The sequence below is a fragment of the Python bivittatus genome, unplaced genomic scaffold (genome assembly GCF_059951505.1).
Source record: "Python bivittatus isolate LINGU-HERP-01145 unplaced genomic scaffold, Pbiv_v1 ctg000160_np1212, whole genome shotgun sequence".
NCBI lineage: Eukaryota > Metazoa > Chordata > Lepidosauria > Squamata > Pythonidae > Python > Python bivittatus.
Genome location: NW_028277076.1, coordinates 11,517,880 through 11,533,658, shown reverse-complemented (window position 1 = coordinate 11,533,658; position 15,779 = coordinate 11,517,880). Strand labels below are relative to the sequence as shown.

At 52.2% G+C, this 15,779-nt stretch overlaps 1 protein-coding gene across 9 annotated transcripts in view; it reads right to left on the bottom strand.

The window, feature by feature from the left end:
• Positions 1-15,779, bottom strand: part of SARDH (sarcosine dehydrogenase) — a 79,874-nt gene that overhangs the window by 34,623 nt on the left and 29,472 nt on the right. For 8 of the 9 annotated variants that reach the window (XM_088147252.1, XM_088147255.1, XM_088147250.1 and 5 more), the window contains exons 7-8: positions 12,002-12,106; positions 3,126-3,255 (exon numbers count right to left, since the gene is read on the bottom strand). In XM_088147252.1, the coding sequence (XP_088003378.1) occupies positions 3,126-3,255; positions 12,002-12,106 (235 nt within the window). The remainder of the gene's footprint in view (positions 1-3,125; positions 3,256-12,001; positions 12,107-15,779) is intronic. The other variant, XM_088147249.1, reaches the window with a different exon arrangement.

Below are 15,779 nucleotides of genomic sequence, written 5' to 3'. Positions count from 1 at the left end.
CTTGGACCATTTGTCTCTTGTCCTCTGGTAAATGTGATAGGAACTGAGATGACTTCTCCCACAAAAAATAATGCCAATTCATCGTACAGTTGACGAGGCAGAGGGAGAAGGCCCACAAAGATACAATGTCTGTCCAAGATGGATCAGTTTTCTGCCCTCAGTATCTTTGGATGCAGAATTCCTCAAGTAAAAAAGAGAGTTCAGCTGATACTGTTACGGCAGAAAGACGTCAATGACATAGAAACTGACTTAGTCAAAAAGTCCCTTGATGCCTTCAGTGAGACAGGAAACATCAGCTGAGAACTGGTGAAGGGGATCAAAGGGGAGTTCCCTGTCCCCCAATTTGTGGACTGGGCAAGTGGAAGGAGACGTCAAACAGATAGACACAGCATTGGAAGTCGCTCATAAAAATCGACTTGAGCTCCGTTAGGGAAGGAGCGAGGTGCCTGTGGTGAAATGTCAGCAGGCAAAAGCTGAGGAGTGGCCTCAGCAGAAGCAGGTGAAGGTGACCTCTGAGTGAGAAGCCATGCTGGGCGGAAGCTCAAGCACAGGGCAAAAGACAAGACCTTAGAAAGAAAACTGGCATTTCTTGGGCTGTAAAGGCGATGGGGGAGAAATGTACCTTCAGACTTGTGCAAAGTGACCAATTTGCAGAACGCCATGATGCAACGAATGCAATAGCTGGCACAGAATTGGGTCCAACCCGCTCAGCCCATGGGAGCTCAACAGAGGAACTAGGAAGGGCCCCTTCTGAGACATTTGCCATGCCCACATTCCTTCTGCGGGCTCAGATGCCTCTTGTCTGACCATGCCCCGGCTGTGGCTCTTCCCCCTGCCTCCCAAGGTCATTCCCACGTGCCATTACAACCAGGGTCTCTGTATGCTCGAGAGGGACAGACAGCCCGCCTCCAGGCATCCCGATGGAAGAGCAGGCAGACTGGGAAAATAGATCTCAAAGGGGATGCATTCCAAATGGATCCCTCCTGGAATGGCCTGAGCCTGAAGAGGGCTGGCAAGGGGTGGACAGGACACTTTGCGGAGTCCATTAGTGGTGGAACCACCAGCAGCAGGATCTAGAGGAAGGACTCAAGGTTGCCAAAGCAACCTTGTTGGGAGGCAACAGGCTGTTGACCTGTTTTTTCTTTTTGTTCTGATTGGAAATGGGCCTTTGGAAATCTCTGGGCTCTAAATGGGCAGAACCGCTGTGATGCTGCAGAGACCTGAGGTCTTCTGAAGGTGAAGGAGAACTGACCAGTCTCTTGAAGCTGAGGGAGCCACCAACAATTTCTGGGACATGGTTGAAGGCTTAGGTGCACCTGCCCCTTTTAGAACTTGTTCTCATGGGTGGCCCACAAATGGGAGAAACAGTTGGGTCTAGCTTGCTTTGTAAATGCCATGCAAGAATCTACTGTGGGATCTTTTTGGAAGCAAACATGGCACAATCTCTGCTTAACCAGAGGGGACATTTATGTCCACAGCACTGACACTTGTAAAATGGGACCTGACAGGCCTTAATGCCAAGGGCTCGAGTCTGTGACAGAACAGAACTTCTCACAGATTCAGAAAAGGTGAAATAATGAACAACAGATAGATAGATAGATAGATAGATAGATAGATAGATAGATAGATAGATAGATAGATAGGTGTAAACAAGCATTAGAATCTCAGCAGAAGGTGCTCAAGGATGAGCAACCTGACCTGGGGAGGTGGTTGAAAGCAAACTGAAGGGGTGCAGCAGGAAGCTGCGCCTGGTCATGTGCAGCATCCTAAAAACCTAAGCTCTGTGCCAGAATCTGTTGAGTGGTCTGAATCCTTGGCTGTGATTCCTCCTCCAACAGTCCTTTCAGCAAGTTGTCTTTCAGGACATACCCCTGAACCAATTCCATCATCTGATCAGCTGCTACTTTAGCAATATCCCCTGCTGAGGCACTTCTACTCTTCAAGAAACACTCAGTGAAATTTACAACAGGAAAGCAAAAACAATTAACATTGTGACAAAATATGTTAATTACTTCAAGAATTTTCAGTGAGGGATTCACCAATTACTCTCACTGTGGGTACCTGGAGGGCATTTCCTTAAGCCAATATTGCAGAATGACCACTGGCTAACGATTCTCATGACATTCTGTTCTGATGAATTATAGTTTTGATCCCATCTCTTAGCATGTAAATTGGAATTATGAATAAACAACAAATTCCATGAAGAACCATCAACTGGCAAAGAAAGGCCTGCCTGAGCAGTTCCTGGGCCTGTAAGAGCCACTTAGATCCCTCCCACACACGTGGCTGGGTTGATTTGGGATCAGGGTTACACTCCTGTGTCCCCATGAGGTTGTTGGGGTTGGGGAGTTTCCTGCAACTCAGTTGATTGATGTCCATTTCAGCCATTGCTCCAGAGAAAACGCTGCAAAGATAGCACTGCAGCATTTTGTTGGAGCTGCGGGGGGGGCAGCTTCCCACTAGTGGGCTCTCTCCTTGTCTCTTCTGGGCTCCTTATATGCCCTGCCCTTCCTCCCTGAAGTCAAGGCATCATGGTGCCTGCCTCTCTGGTGCTACTTGAAGGTAACTTTGCCGCTTCTTCCCTAGTCACAAAACAAATGCAAGGAGGAGGACGGGAGAACAGGTGGCTGGCTGGACAGCCGATCACTGAGTTTCCCACTGGTCAACTCACAAGCAACTTGGCAGCTAACAGTGAAGAAACTTGTGGGCTGCTGAGAGCTTCTTTCTGTAGGTGCCTTCAGTCTGCAGCATCCTGAAGGCCCACAAATAACCTTTCTTCTTCCAAACGTGTAAAGATACATGAACTGATAAGAAGTGAAAATCTCCCAACAACATCAGCAATTAGATGGTTTCCTAAAAGGTGGGCTATTGGAAACTGAGAAGAAAGATACAGTGCCCAACCTTCTGTGCAGCTTAATTCCATAACTTTGTGACAACAGTGAAGAATAACCAAAAATAACCCTGTATTTACCAAAAGTCCCCACCCTCAAATGTGACGGTGAAGGAAGAGTAAAAACATTGTGTTGAAGAAGGTATGTTTGCTATTGCTTAAAGGGATGTTCCCCTCCTCTTTCAAAGGAGGTCTTAACATTGTGGATATTCTTATGAAGTCTGGGTGTCCTTACCTGGACCACAGACTGTTGATTTAATTCCTGTTTTCTCCAGAACTGGGACTCGGTTGATAGCACCTTCAATATGCTGTGCAAATACATCCCAGTCCAGATTGAAGAGACCAAAGGCAAAATTATTCAACACCTGGAAGAGCAAAATACATATTACGGACACTGGGCACTGACCACAACATGTCAGCCACCAGAAGACTGACATAATAGACATGGTGGCAAATCAGGGTTCAGGGATTAGATTCCCCCCTTCCACTGCTTTTGAGTCATGCTTTCTCCTCCAAATGTTTCTTTCTTGCTGCACCCAGCACCACCACGGAGACCACCTCTGTCCACTTAGAACTTTGCTGGTGGAATGATTCGGAGACCCTCCCTGGATGACTGGCTGTCTCTTATTAATCAGAATCTTTTAATGAGAAATTTCCAAAAAAGCACATTTTATTAAATGTTCAGAGCTGAAAATAAAGCATAGTAACGTCCTTCCTTCAAAAGCACCTTCCTCAGCTTTCTCAATGGATTAGAACTCCTTATGGCACCTGGCTTCTTTGCAGTATTATTACATATCAAATCCCCTTATTTCTGAGCTACTCCAACATTTCCTTCCAAAACCTTCAAAACCCTTTTTCTTAGTCTTTCCTAATATTTTTTCCTATAATTTTAATTTCTTTAAAGTCAAAACTCAAAATTACTTGGGCTCTGCAGATACAGAAGTTTAACAGTCCTCTTTTAAAATGTATTTTTATTTCCTTATATCCTTATCATTTAGATGTTTAAGGCCACCCAACTCATTAATGACCCTGGGTGCAAGTCTAAAAAACCCTAATACCTAAAATCAAAGCAAAAGGAACCAACTTACATCGTAGCAAACCAGAATAGTACAATCTGGGTTGACGCCCCCCCCCGCCCCGTTCTATCCCAAAGCCTGGGGGAAAAGCCAGGTTTTCAAGGCTCAAGTAAAGACTGCACCCTCAGGGCAGCTTGGACTCCGGGGGGCAGGGAGGGGATGCTGTTCAAGAGGGCAGGCACTGTGACAGAGAAGACACACTTCCAGGGTCCCACCAGGTGGGTGGGATACAAAGCATGCCAACTCCATTGGATCATACCAAACAGGCAGAAACAAGGGGCGAAAGGCAGCCCTTCAGGTGCCCCCAGCCCATAGGGAGCTCTGTAGGTCCTAGCCAGTTGAACTGCATTGGCAGCTCAGTCTGCATGGCAGGGGTGTTACACGGGTGTATTAAGGTGTAGCTGTAACTGCTCACACCACTGCATTCTGGACCACACATAACTTCCAGGTGGCCCTCAAGGGCACTTTCTTCCCACATGTCCCTGGGCTAAGTGCCACCGTCTGACTTCTCTGGACCCCTTAACTCATCACCAGCAAGGCTTACACAAGGCTTAGCCTTCCCTGCCTTGTTTAACACAGGGCAGCTATGCAAGTCCTGCTTAATGCTCAGGTTCTCCACAACGGTGTCTCCAGCAATTCAACCAGCATGATTTCCCTAGAAGTGGATGCCATTCATGTCAGGTTCGGTCAGCACGAGGTTTCAGGGAAGCACGGGGCTGCAGGGAAGCTCGCAACCAGACCACGCGGAATCCACCGGCGGCAGCTAGCGGGGAAAAGAGGAACCGAAAGCGCCGCTAATTAACGAGCCACCTGCGGCCAGCTAAAACAGGAAAACCGCAGCGGAAGCTTTTAATTACGAACTGATAACGGCGCGAGCAAGCAAGGAACGGGGCCGCAGGGCAGCGAAACAAGATCGCAACGCAGCACAGAACCCGCGGGTCTGCACGTAGCAGGGAGGGGCCAACCCAGCCGGAGGGAGACTGGCAATCAAGGACAATGGACTCTGACCGACCCTGCCATCATGAACGATCAGGGGGGACATTGGGGGGCCTAATGGCCCACAGCCGCAACGCGATCACGAGGCGGGAAAAAGCGCGGGAAGGGGGGAATATAACAAGTGATGCAATTGTACCAAGCCAGTCCTGGCTTTGCTTGTGACTACTACGTTACGCATGAGTAAACCTTCTTTGTGAACCACACGTGTCACGAGAGTTTCTCTGTCGAACGGGGCAAATCTCACATAAAGCCAGGACTCACCGTCAGCGCTACCCGGTACCACCGAGGAGCGTTTTCTTTCTCAATACAGGCATGACCAGCGACGAGGAATCCGTGGGTCAGCTGGAGCGCGAGGGATCCAGGCTCGCGGAAGGGCGGTCGGAGCCGCCCGGGAGCGACGGGGCAGCGGCCAGGGCCGGGCGCACTCCATCCGAGCGGTGGTCGATGGGCGTGAATCAAGGACCAGACGATTCGGGCGTTACGATGACCCGGGGTTCGGGGTTCCGGGACCGTGAGTGGAGCGAGAAATTCGCCCGACTAGAGGAGAGAGTCGAGCGACGCCTAGACGCCGTGGAGGCGATGCTCCAGACCCTACTGCAGAGAGTGGGGCCACCGGCGGTAAACGAGGAGGCGAGCGACAGGGGGGCGGTCCGACACCCCCGCCGGCACCACCCACGGCGCCCCGGTCGGAGGACCAACGGGCGGCAGACGCCCTGAGACTTCGAGGTATCACTGGGAAGTTCTCAGGGGACCCCGAACAGCTGCCGCACTTTCTGACGCACGTCAGGGGGTTCATGCAGAGGGGTGGTCACCTATTCGCTAGAGACGAGGACAGGGTATCCTACGTGGCCGAGCTGCTAGATGGCCAAGCCGCCAGCTGGGTGATCGGGCTGTACGATGCCAACGCGGCGGAACTACGGAGTTTCCCGGACTTCATGCAGGCGCTCCGGGACAGATTCGAGGACACATTGAGCGCCAAGCGGGCGGAGGACGACATCCTACAATTCAGGCAGCGGGGCAAATCGGTATCGGAATATGCCCTGGAGTTCCGGAGGTTGGCCGAGAAGCTCGCGGACTGGCCGGAGTCCCTGAAGGTGAAGTATTTTAAGAGGGGACTCAACCCAGAGATCCTGGAACGGGCACTGGGGCGGGACGACCCGGCCACAGTGAAGGATTGGATCTGGCTGGCCGGAACGGCGGAATCGGCGTGGCGGCAGATCCAACAGAGCACAAGACGACGGGACCAGACGAGGGACCGGCCGAGGGAGAGGACCCCCGAGGAGAGACGGAGCGGTCGACGGCAGTCCACCGGGAGGCGAGAGGCGACCAGAGCCCCGAATCTGTGTTTCCGATGCGGAGGCAGAGGCCACCGAGCGGCGCAGTGCCCGACGGAGCGGGAAGGCGCCCCACCACGGCCCGAAGTCAAAACCCCGCGTGCGAACGGGAAAAGGACCGGTGACCGACCGCGGAAGGGGGCAGTGGCGGCGGTGACCGAGAAAGGACGCGGGGGTGGTCGACCCCGGAGACAGCATCCTCCGGAGAGGACTCGGAGCCGGCGGGAAACGAGGCGCGCTCGCACTGAACGGCGTCCCAGTGCGAGCAGGGGAGTCGAGGCGCGCGGACCCAATAGGAGACGAGGACTGCCCACCGTTCCGGGTGAGGATACACGTCCGGGGGGTGAGATCCGGAGGGGAGGCGCAGCTACGGGCGCTACTGGACTCGGGCTGCACCCACTGCTTGATGCACCCAGCGGTGGTCTCGGGGCTCGGGCTACAGCTGAGGCGCCTCCGGGAGCCCATTTCATTCAGCCAGTTAGATGGCACGCTGGCAGGGGGGGGACCAGCTCAGTATTACACCGAGCCGGTCCAGATGACGATCGGGAGTCACCGGGAAGAACTGAGGTTCGTGGTGGTCCCGGTGGCCGACTACGCGGTGGTACTCGGCTTGGCGTGGCTGCGGCGGCGGAACCCACGAGTCGACTGGACGGCGGAGGCAGTGCGGTTCGGGGTCGACAGACCGGCGAGGGGCGAGAGCAGAGGGGACCGAGCCGTGGAGACGGAGGCAGCCGCAACCACCGGCGGACAAGCGGAGGGTCCGGGACACCGGGAGACGGGGCGAGAGCAGATGGGGCCCGAGACCCGGGCGGCGACCGCAACAACAGCAGCAGCAGCAGCAGCGCCGGGACCCCGGAGACCCGCCACGATCCCGAGGCGAGGGGAGGCAGCGGCGACTGGCGAGGCAACCGCAAAGCGAGGGGCCGGACCCGGGGAACCCCCGACGGGCGGCGGAATCCCGAGGCAGTATCGAGACCTGGCGGCAGCGTTCGGGGAGAAGGAGTCTGACCAGCTCCCACCACACCGGCCCAGTGATTGCGCCATCGAGCTAGAGCCAGGAGCGACCCTGCCTAAGCCAAAAATGTACTCCCTGTCGAGGAGGGAGATGGGAGCCCTGCGCGAGTTCATAGACAAGAACCTAGCACGGGGATTCATCCAACCCGCGAAGTCACCATTAGCGGCCCCGGTGTTATTCCGGGAGAAGAAGGACGGCTCGCTCCGTATGTGCGTAGACTACCGGGGGCTGAACGCAATCAGCACGGAGTACAAATACCCCCTCCCCTGATGAAGGACTTGATGTCGCATCTGTCGAAGGGGAGGGTGTTCACAAAACTGGACTTGCGCGAAGCCTACTTCAGAGTTAGGATCCGCGCAAAAGATGAGTGGAAGACGGCGTTCAACACCCCGCTCGGAAGCTACCAGTTTTCCGTGATGCCGTTCGGATTAAAAGGGGCCCCGGGGGTATTTATGCAGCTAATTAATGAGGTGCTGCACGACCTACTCTACCGGGGCGTCCTGGTCTACCTGGACGACATCCTCATCTACACCGAGACCCTGGCGGAGCACGTGAGCCTGGTGCGCACGGTGCTCCAGAGACTGCTGAAGGCGCAGCTGTACGCAAAGCTCTCGAAATGCGAGTTCCATCGAGAGCAACTAGACTACCTCGGCTACCGAATATCCAGCCGGGGAATTGAGATGGACCCGGCGAAAGTAAGGGATGTCCTGGGCTGGGAAGCGCCGCGAACCCGGAGGCAACTCCAAAGCTTCCTAGGGTTTGCGAACTTCTATCGTCAGTTCATCCCGAACTTCGCCCAAATCGCCCTTCCCCTAACCGACCTGCTAAAAACCAAGGGCACTGGGAAACCCCCAAGCCCAGCATGGCACTCGCGTGGACTGCAGAATGCCAGGGGGCGTTTGAGGAACTAAAACGGCGGTTCACCGCGGAGCCGATCCTGCGCCATCCCGACCCAGACCGGCGGTTTATAATCCAAGTGGATGCATCAGACGTGGCAACGGGAGCAGTCCTGCTCCAACCCAGCCCGGAGGGGCCATCCACCCGTGCGCCTACGCCTCCCGCAAATTCACCGAGACGGAGAGGAGGTGGATGGTGTGGGAGAAAGAGGCGTACGCGGTCAAGTGGGCGCTGGCCACGTGGAGGCATCTACTGGAGGGGGCAACTGAACCGTTCGAGGTGTGGACGGACCATAAGAACCTCGAGGCCCTGAAGACCCCGCGTAAGCTATCCCCCAAACAGGCACGGTGGTCCCAATACTTCGGGAGGTTCAGGTTCACACTGAAACACATCCCCGGGAAGCGCAACTTCTTAGCGGATGGACTGTCTCGCATGCCCCAACACGCCAGCCTACGGGAGGAGATCGTGGACTCCGTCATCCCCGCCAGCAGGCTGGCTGCAAAGGCGGTGACCCGAAGCCAGACCAAGGGGGAGCGACGGGACGCGGCGTCTGAAGTAAGGCAAGGGTTCGCGGAGGCAGCGGAGCGGGACGGTTGGCTCAAGCAGAACCGAGAGGCGCTAACCGGCCAAGAGGGGTTGTGGTGGCACGAAGGAAAGCTGTACGTGCCCGAGGGTTGCCGACGGGAGGTCATGGAGAGAGCCCACGACAGCCGGAGCGCGGGGCATTACGGCTTCGTAAAGACACTCCACTTAATCCGGCGGCAGTTTTGGTGGCCCACGCTCCGGAAGGACGTGGAGGCGTACTCGGGGGTTGCCCGGTGTGCGCAACGGCGAAAGGAGCCAAAGGCAAACCTAGAGGCCTACTCCAGCCGGTAGCGGAACCCGACGGCCCTTGGCAAGAGGTCGCCATGGACTTCATAGTGGAGCTCCCGGAGAGTAAGGGGAAGACCGCCATTTGGGTGGTCACGGACTTATTCTCCAAACAAGCGCACTTTGTAGCGTGCCGGCGAGTCCCCACGGCCGAGGGGCTGGCGAAACTGTTCGTGCAACATGTCTACCGACTCCACGGCGCACCTCGACGTATCGTCAGCGATCGGGGCGGCAACTTCATCGCGCGGTTCTGGCGGGAGTTCCTGAAGCGGGTGGGGACGAAACAAGCCCTATCCTCCGCGGCGCACCCGCAGACGGACGGAGCCACGGAACGCCTGAACGGGGGCTCGAACAGTACCTGCGCTGCTACGTGGGGCACCAACAGGACGATTGGGCGGAGCTACTACCATTCGCGGAGGTGGCATACAACAACGCCGTCCACAAGAGCACCGGGTTCTCTCCGTTCAAAGTAGCCACCGGGAGAGAATTCGTCCCCATGCCGGAGCTGCCTCAGCCGGAATCCCAGATCAACTCCCTGGACGCCTGGTTCGCCCAAATCGACGAGACCCGGCGAGCGGCGCACGCGGCATTGCAAAGAGCCAAAGCCGACTACAAGAAGCACGCGGACCGCAAGAGGCTCCCCGAGGAAAAGTGGAAAGTGGGGGACCAGGTGTATCTGTCAACCAAAAACCTAAAGACGCACCAGGCATCGAAAAACTCAGCCCGAGGTTTGTGGGGCCGTTCCCCATTTCGGAGATCATCAATCCGGTGACCGTCAGGCTGACGCTCCCGAAAAGCCTCGGGAAGATCCACCCGGTGTTCCATTGCAGCCTGCTAAAGTTGCACCAGCCGGGGAACGCCTGGCACAAGGCGGAGGGAGTACCACCACCCATCATGGTCGGGGGGGAGCAGCATTTCGAAATCAACCGGATACTGGACGCCCGGAGGCACAAGGGGCAGACCCAGCTCCTAGTGCAATGGAAACATTTCCCCAAGTCCCACAGCGAATGGGTGAGTAAAGCCCACATAAGGGCGCCGGACCTAGTGCGGGACTTTTACAGTAAATACCCCGGGAAGCCGAAATAGGACCGAGGGGGGGAGTTGTCGTCAGGGGGGCGGCATGTCAGGTTCGGTCAGCACGAGGTTTCAGGGAAGCACGGGGCTGCAGGGAAGCTCGCAACCAGACCACGCGGAATCCACCAGCGGTAGCTAGCGGGGAAAAGAGGAACCGAAAGCGCCGCTAATTAACGAGCCACCTGCGGCCAGCTAAAACAGGAAAACCGCAGCGGAAGCTTTTAATTACGAACTGATAACGGCGCGAGCAAGCAAGGAACGGGGCCGCAGGGCAGCGAAACAAGATCGCAACGCAGCACAGAACCCGCGGGTCTGCACGTAGCAGGGAGGGGCCAACCCAGCCGGAGGGAGACTGGCAATCAAGGACAATGGACTCTGACCGACCCTGCCATCATGAACGATCAGGGGGGACATTGGGGGGCCTAATGGCCCACAGCCGCAACGCGATCACGAGGCGGGAAAAAGCGCGGGAAGGGGGGAATATAATAAGTGATGCAATTGTACCAAGCCAGTCCTGGCTTTGCTTGTGACTACTACGTTACGCATGAGTAAACCTTCTTTGTGAACCACACGTGTCACGAGAGTTTCTCTGTCGAACGGGGCAAATCTCACAATTCAGAGGCTGCTTGGGGAGCAAAATGACACAGTGGGTTTTGGCTGTAAAGTTGTTCTCTGGGAATACTCAGGGGTACATGAGCCAGCCCTGGCCTGGGGCAGAGTACAGCAAAGGCCTCAGGTCCCAGGTGGAACCACAGAGGTGCTGAGAAAAGATGGAAACTCCTTTGCCACACCTTCTGGAAAGCAAAGCCATTTGTCAAGTCAGGTCTTCCTAGAATCTTGATTGTCCATCTTTCTCTCAGATTCTTTGTAGACCCACACCTTGGAAATCAAGGTGTGTTTCCACTAACACAGGACTGGATTGGAAACGATCTTCACAGAGATCAATTCTTATGTGCTGTGTGTTATTTGTGACAAATGCAATTTTCATCTTTTTTTTTTTTTTTGCATTTGTTACCTGCTTTGAACATTTGCCCTCAACAGGAGCATGTCCACTCAGAAATCAGCCGGAACTAAAAGAGCCTCAGGACAGGAAAAGGTGATTGAGCCCTCTGCTTCACTGATTAAGCCTGGCCTCTTTGATGAATCAACTAAAGCAATGGTCTGTTAATCTGCTGATTAAATCAACCATTAACCGTTAATATTCATGCAAAAATCCATATAGCCATCCTGCATCTTCTGGAAATCAGTGCCAAGTTGCGACAGCCTGTCATTTCTCACCAAATGGCAGGCCCAGGGGTCAATGGGTTCTCTTCCCCTCAAAGAAGGTGTTATCACCAAGGCAGAACAAGTGGGCCATGCCACACAACAGACAAAGGTGGGTTTTTTTGTGCAACTCAAGTTCTTTCAGACACATGATACAATTACACAGAGCTACCATGGCATGTGACCTTGTGGTCACAATAGACAGGGGTCTGGCTACTAGGAATGTGGGTCTCTCTCCCCAGGTCCAATCCTGGAGGAGTCCATGTTCTCCAGCCTGGGCTCTTCCAAATCTGTTGCTGGGAGCGGGGAGGAGCAGGTGCAAAGCAGGCGTGAGAGGCAAAGAGGACCTCGAGGGTCTATAGCAGCTGTCCAGATGAGAACCCCCTTGTCCCACATGAGCATCTCCTCTGCTTGCCTGGAGAGATGAATCAAGACGGTAAATCATAATGTCTTGGTGGCTGTGATTTTTATATGTGCAAAAAACACCTGGTTCAGCACCCAGACACACAAACACAGACCCCCACACACACCAGCACTACTGCTTCTATTAACTTTCTTCTTGCTATTACTTAAAAATGCAACTCACCTCCTCCCAGAACACCGGGTTTGACTCATATCCACCCACAGAAAGGGCATCACCTTGGAGACGCAAATACACGGATGCATCATGGTCTCGAACATTCGGCATGTTCTAAAAATACCCAGAGAAAATTACTGCTCAGACTAAAAAATGCTCCCCGGGTCAGCATTTTCACTCTGAGGTTAGCTGTCTTTTGGCTGCCTCCTATCCTACCTGGCACCAGGGAAAGCTGAGTTGTGAAGTGGGCCTATGACCAACATTGTCAGAAAGATGGGGCGGCCTCTTGCTGAGCGCAGACCCAGAGATAAACTGATGTCTGGTTGTGTGGAGGATTCCTTCAAGGGGTCTCAATCCTTCACCATTTTGCCTACAGTCTCCCCGTCATGTGGCCTCTGGTGGTGGCAAGCTGAGGCAGGAGCAAGCTTGGGCTCCTCTTTTTCCTCCCCTCCTGAACCGCTGGGGAAGAAGGTCAAAGGCCCTTGGTCCTGCACAAGAGCCAATACTGCTGCCTGCAGAAGGAGCCCCTGCTACAGACCAGTTGCTCCTCGAGGCCCAAGGGAGTCATGCCCCCGGATCCACTGAGCAAGACTGCCAAGACCCGTCCCTCCCCAGCCCAGTGCCCCCCAGATGCATTGGCAGGACAGCTTCCAGAATCCAGGCCATTTTGACGGGGGACTCCAGGAGCCGTAGGGCAACCCTGAAGGACAGAGGGGGCCAGGCTCGGGACGGTGCTCCAGACCCCCCCAAGAGCCTCCAGAGTTTGCATTCTTGGCCTTCAGCTGAGAATCCTGTTTCAGAGCCTTAATTTTTTTTAGCTCTGAGGTTATTTTCTTTTGCTTTTCCACAGAACAGTATCTCCAAGTAATTCCAGAGCGCTGGTAAGTTTTAGAGCAGCCACAAAGCAAGGGCCACAGGAGACCTGCCTTGGCCTCAGTGGGTGAGCGCTGCCAATCGTTCCCTCCCAGCCCCACCTAACCCCCAGGGCTGTTGTGAGGAAGCGGCTGCCTAAAGCCCCTGGGAGGAAGTCAGGACTGAAATCTAACCTCAGGATGGAAAAGAAAAAGAACACGGTCACCATTACAGGAAACTCCCCCTCATTTAATCCCCACAGCCTGGAAGGTGGGCTGCTGGGCCTTACAGAGCTTCTCCGGCAGAGGGCAGACTTGGCATCCGGCTCTCCCAGTCCCAAGCCGACGCTCCCCCCACCCCGCCGCCCCTGAGCCCACAAGCCGAACCGCAGAAGCTCTGCGGGGTCCAGGGTGCCCGGCCATCTCTGCCCTCCACGCTGAAGAGTAGCTGAGGCTGCCGCCCAGAGGCGCAAACCGCGATGCCCGTTTGCGGAGATCTGTGCCCGGCCTTGGAAGGCCCTCTAGTGGCAGAGGCCATCTCTCCCACGGCTGATCGGGGACTTCAGAGCCATTCCTCTTCACAAAATTGCCTCCACTGAAGATTTTCTCGATTCTTGTGAAACATACATATGCACTATATTATTTGTACAATATTGACTAAAGATTATTAGCCCCCTAATGTTCAGATACCTTAGGTCACTAAAGATAGAAAAAGAAGGTATTATATCAGTATGAAGGGTGACTTAAAATGTCAGTGTTAATAGGCATAAGATTATTTAGCTTTTTCATCCATATAACATGAATATAACCTTAGAAAACCACTGCAAAGGACATCAAATTATTTGTTGTACGATAAGGTTTTCTGTCTTAAGCTAATTACTTAGTATTAAGTAATTGTATTGTTACTTATTATTATTTGTGCATGTTGAAGAAAAAAGAATAGGCAAGGCAAATTTGACAGTGACTGAAAAGAAAAAGAAAAAAGAGGGGGAAAAAAGACCATTTGGTTTCTTTTTGTGCTTCTGCTAATTCACAATGTTAATAAACATTTAGGTCCCCTTAGAAGCTAAATTGTGCATTGGCCATACTGCATAATATATTGTATTTTTTTTGTATGTGTGCACCCAATGTGGTAAAATGTTCCTTCTGTTTCATAGCATTTCCAACATTACTGAATTATTTATCTATTATTGATTGAGTTGCACACCATCGGTAAAACATTTTATACCAATTTTAAGTTGTAGCTTGGAGTAAATTTTATAGATTTTAGTCCACAATTCTTCCCATTGTTGTACTGTGACTGTTTCTTTGAAATTTTGCATCTATTTTATCATAGTTTTTTATTTGTTCTCTCACTCTGTCATATCTGAGTAAGAGTTTATATATGTGCCCTAACAAATGGTATTGGTTTCGTATAAGCGTTTCAAATTCTGTCATTTTGTCTTAATGTCCCTCCTTCAGTCTTAAGATCTGACTGCACCTTCCAGCAACAAGACATCAACCGTGGTATATTCCAGCTCTCACTGAGTACCTCTTGCTGTGTCCTTAATCTATTCATTGAGTCTGAATGAACCGTCTCTGCATATGGAATTACATTGGTCTTACTGTAATTATCTTCAACATGGAAAGCATTTGTAGGAGAAGCTAAGGATGAAATGGTTGGTCTTATTATTCCCTTTGCAGAGAGCCGGTTTGGTCTAGTGGTGAAGGCCCCAGGCTAGAAGCCAGGAGATGGCGAGTTCTAGTCCCGCCGGAGGCACGAAAGCCAGCTGGGTGACCATGATGGGCCAGTCCCCCTCTCTCGGCCCATGACATCAGGCTCGGGCGACAAGCCAGTCAGTCAATCCCTGTTGCAACCAACGGATCAACATTCAGCTGTTCCTAAAAAGTGGAGCCTGCACCTGTGGGAAAAACACTAGGAAGAAAAAATATTATTTCCTTTGTAGAGTTCCGTACTTTTATCAAACTTTGTCTAATAATATGTCTTTTTAAGTTTTTATCCTCCTGTATCTGTGAAGTCCGTTGGCTCCTTCCAGTATTGCCATTCTTCTATTTGGGAAGGTTACCCACTGTTATCCATGACAAGCAACTTGCTTTATCGTACAATTTAAAGTTTGGAAGGGAAAGACCACCTCTCTTTTTGGAATCTTTTTTTTTAATTAGTTTAACTCTAGGTCTTTTCCAACTCCGTAAGAATTTTTTGACGGTTTCTTGCCATCCTTGCAAAGTTCTCTTTGAGATTTTGATTGGCGACGTTTGAAACAAATAGTTTATCCTGGGTAATACATTCATTCTGATAACTGCAATTGATCCTAACCAAGATGGCTTTAGCTTCCTCCACCTTTCAATATCTCTTTCGATTTCTTGCCATAATTCAACACAGTTATTTTGATATAATTCTTGATTGTTGCCTGTCAGATGCGGACCAAGATATTTTCCTGAGTGAACTATCTGACAGCCAGATTCTTTCTTTCTTTCTTCTTTCTCCTTTGCTTTTTGCCATTGGTATATACTTTTAACCCTAGCTTGAAACTCTTTGTGGTTCATTTTGATACAGCCAGTAGGAATGGCTGCTGCAAAGACTTTTTCCACATCTAAAAAGATGAGTGCAGCTTTCTTCTTTTCTGTTGTTTATATGTTCTATTATATTGATTATAAACCTACTGCTATCCTTGATATTTCTCTTTGGGATAAAACCAGTTTGGTCAATATGTAGTATATCTAAAACACATCTCTTCAACTGATCAGCTAATATTGTTGTAAAAATGTTGTAATCTACATTCAGCAAGGAAATTGCTCTATATGATTGTGGTTTCTCTGAATCATTTCCTTCTTTGTAAATCAAAGTTATCATAGAATCATAGAATCCTAGGGTTGGAAGGGACCTTGGAGGTCTTCTAGTCCAACCCCCAGACCAAGGCAGGAGTCCTCATACC